At 23.8% G+C, this 10,564-nt stretch overlaps 1 protein-coding gene and 1 non-coding gene across 2 annotated transcripts; one reads left to right on the forward strand and one right to left on the reverse strand.

The window, feature by feature from the left end:
• The first annotated feature begins 708 nt into the window (after positions 1-708).
• Trnad-guc lies at positions 709-780 on the forward strand. The gene has a single exon. It is a non-coding gene; the product is annotated as a tRNA-Asp (tRNA).
• Positions 781-2,413: 1,633 nt separating this feature from the next.
• On the reverse strand, positions 2,414-10,558 carry LOC122632338 (cytosolic carboxypeptidase-like protein 5). Its single transcript, XM_043819028.1, has 13 exons — positions 10,280-10,558; positions 9,731-9,888; positions 9,189-9,481; positions 8,702-9,040; positions 8,347-8,618; positions 8,081-8,234; positions 7,878-7,974; positions 7,477-7,783; positions 7,180-7,387; positions 6,889-7,050; positions 3,345-3,488; positions 2,942-3,191; positions 2,414-2,735 (listed from the first exon to the last, which is right to left on the reverse strand). The coding sequence occupies exons 2-13, from the start codon at positions 9,834-9,836 to the stop codon at positions 2,473-2,475; spliced, it is 2,595 nt and encodes an 864-aa protein (XP_043674963.1). The 5' UTR covers positions 9,837-9,888; positions 10,280-10,558; the 3' UTR covers positions 2,414-2,472.
• Between the last annotated feature and the right edge of the window lie 6 nt (positions 10,559-10,564).

Below are 10,564 nucleotides of genomic sequence, written 5' to 3' on the forward strand. Positions count from 1 at the left end.
CGTAAATTATAGAAAATAATGGGACAGGTTTTCATAACTTTGTATGAACATTTTCCTACTCGATGATAAAAAAAATCAGATCTTTCGATTAAAAATGTCTTACAGTATGTTTAAGTAAATATAGATTATTAGAATTAAATTACACCAAATACATTACTACACATAAATTGTACGAAAAAGCAAAGACGATACGTATAGATTTATTCATCTTAAAATTAATTAGAAATCACTGAGTACATGTTTACGAAGTAAATTCAAATAGTCTTATTTATAGTTCAGTATATAAAAATCCGTAATATTTCGAAACAATAGGACACACTGGTTATATCCCGTCTGAAACATTTATTTTTAAATAAAGTAGGATATATTGAAAATTCAAATAACATTAATATTGAAAATTATTATCTACAGACAAAAATAATAATCATAGAGAAAATACTGAAAAATATTGGTGGGTTTAATACATAAAAGGATATAAGTATGATCATATATTAAGCATTAAAAATAATTATATAAATAAATAGGAACTTTTACTTTTTATATAAGTAAGCAAATAAAAGGATTGTCATTCTTATATCCACGAAATAACATTGTAAAAATATAGAAAAACTATTATTATATAATACTTTATACCATTTAAGTAACTAAAGTGTCTAGTGTATTTGATGTAGCTTATATAATAAAAATAATCAAGTTTAGACAATCTCATCCTCGGTAGTATAGTGGTTAGTATCCCCGCCTGTCACGCGGGAGACCGGGGTTCGATTCCCCGCCGGGGAGCAAGTTATTTTTTATTATTTTTACATTTATTTTGTATTTCTTTCTTATATTTTACTTTTTTTTTATTTTATTTCAGTATATATATGAATTAATCTAAATTCACAGCTAAATATAGATTATAAGCATTTATAAATTTGTACATAGGTATATTTGTTATGTGCAGATGTGAATGAATATATGAATGCATAGCGTGTAATATATATGTATGTATAGATAGATGGTAAATACGCGGTTTAAATATATGTTTCTGTGGATGAGCGCACATATATTCACAAGTATATAATCTAGAGCTAATTTAAAGAAATTAAAAACCATACCTGAAAACAAAAACTCGTGTATATCGTCAATACATTTTTTACAAACAGTTTTCTGTGACTAAGTATAGCCAAAGATAATTAATCTTGGTACCTACGTAAATCGTAGCAATACATGCAATAATAATCCTAGTAATTGTCCTGACACTTACTTCGGAACCATTAGTTTGTTATTCTTTCATGTAACATGCTGTTATTATTTTTATACTTTTTGTTGAATTTTGTATTTCTTTGTTTGTATTTCATTAGCAGAAATATATATATTATGTTTAACAAAGAGAAAAAGAAAGTGATTAGTATACTCACATGTAATTTCATGACAGAAAGTATTCAAATTTTTAATTTATTTTTTTTTTTTATTGATATATAATATAACTCGTAATAGTTCTTCTTTAATCTAAAAAGAATAATTGTACAGTTTTCTACTATACATTTATATGTTCCTATTTATTTTACTACATTTTTAGATACGACGAAAAATATAAGAGCGTGTGTACGTATGCGTGGTGTCTTTACTCTATTGTCTAATAAGATAAATAAATTAACTTGAAATTTATACCAACAGTTACATACTGCGAAGTTACATAAGTAAATTAGATTCAATTTAGCTTTCAATTTTAACATAGTAAGTATTTCAAAAAATTTTTAATTTATAAAAAAAAATCGATGTGCAATAAAATTAAATAAAAATAAATTAAAATTGTACATTTAGGAATATTTAAAATAATGTTAGCCATAAGTGAATTACATCGATCGTTTATATCTATTCTTTTTCCAATACGAAAATATTGAATTTTTCCGTTAATCAATCAATCAATCAATCGGTTTATATATATACTTTTACATATATTGATGAAAATAGTCGTAATAAAACAATGGATTTATTTTTTTTAGTTTGCATAACAATAAATACTAATAGATATTAACTACTATGAATATGCAGCAAAAAAATTAATTCATTAAATGCTATAAATGTATATGTCTATATTATGAATATAGCCCTAAATGATTATATATTCATACAAATGTTTCATTAATAAATTTACATGACAATTTATAAAATTGTTAATTGTCATTAATAAAATTAAATGACAACTAAAATTTTGTTATATTAATATTAGTATTCTTTTTATCATTTGATACATTGTAGAAATATAAATATTCAAGTTAGAAGTTGAATTATGTGATTTTTAATATTTTTATGATTAATATTAAAAATAAATTATTTTAATAATTGTATTCTTAATACATAAAATAATTTTTAAATACTATATAAATAGGAGCTATTTCTTAAAGGTTTAATAGAAAGAAAATAAATATTCATATCTTTATTACTACATATTGTTTAAACCATGAGTAAGGTTCCAAGTCTTTTTTTTTAATTTTGTAATGAATACTGTGGGGCAATCCAACTTGCCAATAAAGTACCTAATACGAGTTGTGCAACAGGTATGATTGAAAGTGGTAAATTCACTGCTGGACCTTGAGCAGATCCATGATATGTACTTCGTAAAATCCAGCTTCCAAGACCAACTGATTTGTGAGTACTAACAAATAATGCTGCTAGAAGAATATTTCTAGGTAACCACCGAGAACATAAACCCCAATATAAACAGCATGTGAAAAGTTGTGCAATGCAAGCTGAAATATTGAAAAAAAAGAACAATATTATAAAATTATTAAATGTATATATACACATACATACACACACAACATACATACATACATACATACATACATACTGCTTTTTAAGAATAATACTTAAAACAATAACTATTTTTATATTTTTTTTTATTTTTATGAAATTTTAATATATAACTTGAATTATATTTTCAATAATAACATACCAATTAATATACATAATAATATATCTATAGCTTGCAAGGATGATACATCTGCGGAAACTGCATCAGAAAACCAGTAATATGCTATGATTAATAATAATCCTTGAGAATATCGTCCAATACCAATTATAGAGCAAACATTAGAGTTTACTACAGAAAACTGTAATGCCATTCCAATAATTAGAGGTAACAGAGTACTATATATAATCTCCTTAACATTAACACCAACTAAAGGTGGAGTAGATGCTCCTAACTGTAACATAGGAAATACATTTATATCTTACAAGTTATAATCTTTGATCTTTCACTTGTATTTATGCTACTTGTAATATTAATAATATATAATCATATAATTGTACAATTTTAAAAGTGAAATAGAAAAGAAATTTATGAGAATAGGATTTACCACAAAATATAGAAGAATTGGAGATAAAAAAAATCCCCCAAAATGTCCTATTAAAGTAGTAACCACACTAGTTGGTAGATCAGCTTGTGCTAGCTGACAAAGTGCTAGACTAGAAGTAAATGGCGGAGGCATACAATAAAGTACCTGCAAAAAATATATTGCTTTATTTATATTAAACTTCTCTTTATGACATATTTTATATTTTATTTTATATAATTCTTCCAATATATCATTCAACTATAATAAAATATTACTATATATGATAATTTTGTTTAAACAAAAATAACAATAATTATAACAATAATAGAAATAATAACTATGATGATGATAATGATGATGATGATGATAATCTTATTTACTTTATTTTTTGCTTGAATATGCACATATCCCATGATATATAGATTTTTATAAATAAATTGTGCCTAAATTATGTGAAATTTGTCATGCCAAATTATATAATGTGCATGCAATTCAATGAACTTCATTGATATTTACTTCTATTCCTTTAAGAAGCCATATATTCACTTTATAATGTATTAATAAATATGTTCCAAGCTTAGCTAAAAAGGGCATCACACCATATATAAAAACCATTACAAATAATATGAGGTAACCATTTTTTAATGCCATATAAAGAGAATGTGGAGTACATAATAATCCTGCTTCTAAATATGTTAGTGGCACTGCAAAGTACCAGACAATAAAATTGCCACTTCCTATACCTATAATGGAACATAATATCCATATTATTTATATGCTACTAAATACATACAGCTATAAAATTATTTTACAGTGGTTAATCTAATTTAACTATATTTTTATTATTTATATGCATTAATAAGCTAATAGCCAAATTTATATAAATTAAGAATATTCAAATTTATTATAGAAATATTTCTCCTGTTATTGTCTTCATTTATCCCTACTACTAATGCACTACTTTGAAAAATCCAAGTATGCCTATTTCTTTAGCTTTTTCATAATTAAGTCATTACAATGAGTAATACTAATATAAATATAGTAATATAGTGATATGACAAAGTAACAATAACAAAGAACTACTAGAGACTGTGATGTGATGGAAGCAAGAATACGCTGAAGGATAATTAGTACTGTTTTTCAAATTTAAAATTCTCTGATATATATAAGTCATAGATTTTTAATTTATTGTTAGTATTATATTTTTATTATTTTTTTAATTTTATAGTATATACCTTATCTAATTCTCTATTTATTTATCATTATTCTAAGATGTATATTCAAATGAAAATAAACATATTTATAATCAAATATATAAATAAATAAAAATAACTATTGATAAAATGTTATTATTTAAAAGTGCATACCAATAGTACCTCCTAAATATGGTTGAACAGTAGCAAGTAACATGCAGAGGAGCATAGAGAAGAAAAAGCTATATCTCTTAAATAATTTATTTTGCTTTTTCTGTTGTATTTTTGTATGTTGTTTATAATGCGAATGCATCATTATCTGTTATAAATTAGCCTCAAATAGGATGCTTAAGCCTAAAACATATCTATATTTATATCATTCAATGATAATTTATAAACATACTTAAAATTAAAATAATAAGATAAATTTGATTATAAATTTTTTTATTTCTTGTTTAATTATATATATTCATTAAAATATTATTAATATATTACTATTACCTAATCAGTTAACCTTAGTAAAATCAACTTCTTATAATAAGAATAATTACACAAAAAATCTTAAATTTTTTGTCAAAAATAGTACGAAATTATCGAAAAAATAATATTATCTTATTACAATAGATTGCTCGTTTTCATTACCGACGGATATTTTTGCTTTTTCGGATGCTGCTCTCTGCTGGTCTAATACACAAACTGAAAAGTGAATATGACTAATATTTAAATGCATATGTACATAGTTTTTTGATTGAAAAGTACTTTTTTAATAGTTAAATAGTATTTATAATTTTTCTTTGATAAGATAATTATGTATTATGCAATGCACTTTAAAATGATAAACATTTGATAGAATAGAAAACTTGGATTTATAATAACAATAAAATTAAAGTGAATAAATATATATTAAAATACTATGATTTTATCAATGGATGTGTATATTTAAACATATAATAATGTTAGAGAACATTACAAAATTCATTTATAACAATTCATATAAAACTTAATAGTATTCGAAGTATATTATAAAATAATGTTATTTTTTCTGTGTGTATACATGTGTTCATATATTATGTAATTCATATAAAGATTACAGAGAAAGAAATATTATATATGTGATTACAGAGAAAGAAATGTTATATATGCTACTTTTTTATTTAAAATGTATGTATGCTAAGTTGCACAGCACATTATGATCAATAAGTGTACGTGTTATGTTCTAATACACATACATACTTTATAAAACATAACATATATTTACTAAAAATTTATTATTTATAATACTATTATTACTTTTCGTTCTAATATATCTTATTCAAAATTTTATTTATCCAAAATGATTATATAGACTAGATACAATAATTACACATATACTATCTTCTGCAAGTTTTATTTGTTTCATGGAATTCAGTAGATATTTTCGTATCGTTTTTATTAATGAAATATAGGAGATTTTTATGATTGCTTATTGAGATACAATCTGCTTCAATAGATCTTCATGATCCAGAAATATGATTGTTTATACTTCTATGACGTGATTTTCTCTAAAGAAATAGATATCATTTATCATATACACATATAAAGATAATGAGCAATAAATAGTAAATAAATATTATGATCTTGGTTATATGATAACATTTCTCATACAATATTAATGTATCCATTGTTTACTTTGATATTACTAATGCATATTCATATATGAAATCTTTATATATACTAAATTACATTGATTATATTGAAACTACCAGTAATGTTAGAAAATGTCTCGAAATCATTTTATTTATAATTTCATAATCTTCTATTTATTTCTGAAACTTTTCAAATCGCAATATCTCCTGTATGAATTAATTCGAAACATTACATGTAATTCAACAATGAATTAATATATATATGTATATATATATTTTTCCTTTCTTTATTTCTTATACATAATATATATTGAAAACTTATAAAAACTTATGAAAATTTGTGTATTTATAATTTACTTAAAATTTCTTATAAAAACTGAGAGAAATAAATTTTTTTGTTATGCATTTTACTTTTGAACCAAGGACTAATTTATTTTTTTATAGAATATATAAATGACGTAATATATTATAATAAGAAATAATTACTGAAGAAATTATAAATTAATTACTCAAAAACTTGTAAAATAATAAACTATTAATTTTTTTAAATTCTATTTAAATAAAATCTTGTTTGAATACTCAAATATAAAAGAATTTAATATTGTTATTTTTATTAATAAACTAGTATTTGTTGACATTACTGTTCATACAGTAATATATATAGATATATAAATTATATTAAGATAAAACGCATGATGTTATATTACTTTCTAAAATTTTACTTTCATTATCTAAACGGAAATTTACCTTATACGCAGATTTATTGCATGATGCCGAAAGACTATTCATTTGCGTTAACTTCAAATAAGATCTTACACCTCTTAACGAACGATATTGACTGTTTGGTAATCGACTGTTGGGATTATTATTAGTAAGATCAAGGATAGAAGGTCCTAATGCTGCTCCTACCTATAATATAATTATATATATATATAATTAGATTTTTGAATACACACACACACACACACACACACACATGCATATATATTAAAAGAAAGAAAATCTTAATAAAAATTAAAGGGAAGTAAAATTTTGTACCGCTTCAAACACTGTTGGAGTATATTTAGGAGGTACAAACAAATGATTCGTTGTTTTACTAATACCATCACGAATTCTGGCAGGTATAATATTTACTAAACGACCAGAATTGTAATTACATTCAAGAGTATAACTACGTATAAGGCCTGTCATTTTATACACTGCTACTCGACCTGAACCTTCTCTTGACATACCATCTCTTTTATCACTGAAATAAATACAAACTTATTATTATTGTTTTAAATTTTTACAATTATTAAATACCAATTTTAATACAACAATAATCTATTTACTAACATAAGATACATATTTCTTTCTGCAAAATTACATGATGTAAAATGAAAATTTGGATTGTTAATGGACATCAATTTTGGCAGAAGCATACACATAATAGTATCTTCTGGATCAGTAAAATGATTTCCATACATAAATACACCTTTCTTTGAGGCATGACCATGAAGATCAATATATAAATAGAGACCAGATTCAGAGGATGATTTAGAAAGATCATTTGTTTCAGTTTGATTTGTTGTTTTATCAGTATATTTTCCTTTTAATATATTTTGATATTCGTGTGTATCGTTAGATAATTCCTGTTCTTCACCTGGATACATTAAAATGAATTTATACTTTAAAGACAAACTTCATAATTTAATAAATCTAAATGACTATACCAAATTGACAATGTTGAACCTTACCGCAACATGTATTATCCAAGTTATTAGATGTGAACATACATTCATATTTAACTCCTGTATCAGATTTAGCTCTTTCATTTAATGTCATTAATTTTACCTGGAGGCAATATTAATGAAAAGCAGTAGATATTGTAGAATATTAAGTTATGTTTGACAGACCCATTGTCATAATTTGATATAATTAAAATATAATGCAGCATTACCCGTTGAAGTAATCTTGTAGGTGTATTACATATAACATTAGTACGCAGATGTTGTATCTCTTTCATTTTTATATTGTTTTTGTTCTTTATATATGTACTTTCTATGTCTGGAGATAACTGTTCCTCTATTATATTGTAAGAATGATGATAATATCTATAATATTACAAAAAATATGTAGAAATATATGATAATATATTTCTACAGAAAAATAAATAAAGAGAACATATGTTAAAAGAAACACAATAAAAGACATCATATATTCTACCTTATTAAATTTCTTGCTGCATATATTGTAGGATGATCATTTTCAGAAGGATTTAAATACATTCTATTGAGATTTACTCCTTTAGTATCCATTCGATAATGTCCTTTAGCTACACCATCAGGATTAAGCATTGGTATTAACTTGAATACATACATGCGACGTAAATGAAGAGCTATTTGATCTTCTCGATTTAAAAGAAACTTCAAAAACCCATTCAGTACGAAACTGGATGGTGTTTCTCCTGGATGTACTCTTGCACTTATAAAGACAACCTATAAATATATATGTTTAATGAATTAGCACATATTCAAATATTAATATATACAAATTTAGAATTAAAACAAAAAAAATATACTTTCTTATCCAAAAATTTGAAAGGTCTTTCTTCATGTTTTTCTGGAAACATGTTATCAAATCTATCCTCTCTTACATTTAATATATTGTGATAAGAACTTATTGTCAAAACATCTAATCTACGACCTTCTAATGATTTGATTGCACATTCCCTATGATAATATATATCATCAATACTTGTTACATAGTGTTTCGCCATTCTTATGTCAATTTTTTTTAAGTAGTTTTGTAAATCGGTATATGAAAAAGGATACGTGAAAGCAAAATATGTTACAGCCTTTTGATTTTCTGGGGTATAATAAGTAAAAGATAGCATAAAGTCACTACCAGTTTGGTCAACCTGTAGAATTAAAAATAGTATCAGGAATAATAAGTTTTAATTTGGTATTTCTCAAGAATAAATCTAAATAAAAAATACTATTGTTTTTATTGTTATATTATATAATTTAATTTTTAAACAATTTTTATATTATTCATAATATAATTACTTTATATGTTGGTCTATCATGGATCCTTTCCCAATGAAGTTGCCCTGGTATTATTTTATATACTGGACACATTCCTTGACTAAACATTCTAACTTGTTTATTTAAATTAACTATGTTGAGTCTGACACAAATACCTGGAGAACATGCCTTAACACCAAAATAAAACCATGTTCGGTTGTTGTTTTGATATTCTGTTCCATGGCAATCATACTTTGTCCATAAATTAAATTCATAATCAAATGTGTCGTCAGAACTTAAACTTTTGCAGGATCTAGTTTCATTTTCAGACATTGCTATAAATGGACAATTATTGCTAGATTAATATATGTATATATATAACTCTACATATATAGAGCATTAATATTGAAGATAGGTATGTACATGAAAAATACGTAACAATAATAACATATAATTAAAGATAATGATGATAATTTGCTAATATAAATAATAATGAGTTTAATATTGAGTCTGATAATAAATATATTATTAATAAATATATTAGAATCTATAATAAATACACGTTATACGATAAAAATGATTACCTATATTACATATCTCTGGTACTCTTACCAACTCAACTTTAGCCAAATTAGCAGAATCAAAATTATTGTAAAATACAAAACCACCACAGTTAATATTTTCAGCCATATCTAACAATTTACTTTTATTGTGTTATTCACTGATTGACTTCCATGTTGAACTGAAACAGACATTTTCATGAAAATATTAAAAAATAATATACGGTGGTTATATATACAAAGGATAAATACAAAATTGAAAATACCTCAATACCATTATTAATTTAAAAAATTACTATGGTATTTAGTATATTTGAATAATTTTAGATTTTTATGATATTAAATTTTATTTATAGTTCATCAAAAACTATGAAATATTTTCTGAACATATATAGCTAATAATAATACTTCTATGTAATACTCAAAATATTTTAAGTATTTGGTTACTTAATTTTAATCATATTTACAAACTATTACTACAAAATTAAAATTTAAACTAAAATTTATTAAATACTTTATTTTTATTTATTATATCCAAAATTATTTTCAGAAAAAAAATTATTTAAAACTTACGTCCTTGTAGTTTATCACTGTTTGACTAATGACACATCAATAGAAATATTTTTTGTCAGCTGTTCTTTTCTTCCTGATTATAATCATGATATGAGCAGACATGAGTAAAAAAGAAAGAGATGAAGGGCAATCGTTATTACGTCCACTTCACAATTGACTTTGAATTTACGCACGCGTATTTTCCCAGTCATCTAAAATTTCTTTCCTACAGATTGCTGTAGATTTAAATTTTAATTCATAAGATTTATAAAACCGCGATCTTTCCCTTTGAATAGTTATATAAAT

The sequence above is a fragment of the Vespula pensylvanica genome, chromosome 10 (assembly GCF_014466175.1).
Source record: "Vespula pensylvanica isolate Volc-1 chromosome 10, ASM1446617v1, whole genome shotgun sequence".
Taxonomy (NCBI): Eukaryota; Metazoa; Arthropoda; class Insecta; order Hymenoptera; family Vespidae; genus Vespula; species Vespula pensylvanica.

Bases quoted from the DNA above. Each gene is read 5' to 3' on its own strand.
- LOC122632338 (XM_043819028.1), bottom strand. From the start codon at position 9,836: ATGGCTGAAAATATTAACTGTGGTGGTTTTGTATTTTACAATAATTTT. The intron at 7,051-7,179 runs GTACAAAATTTT...ATTATATTATAG, and splicing joins CTCCAACAGTGTTTGAAGCG to GTAGGAGCAGCATTAGGACC. The intron at 2,736-2,941 runs GTATGTTATTAT...TCAATATTTCAG, and splicing joins ATTATTATGTATATTAATTG to CTTGCATTGCACAACTTTTC.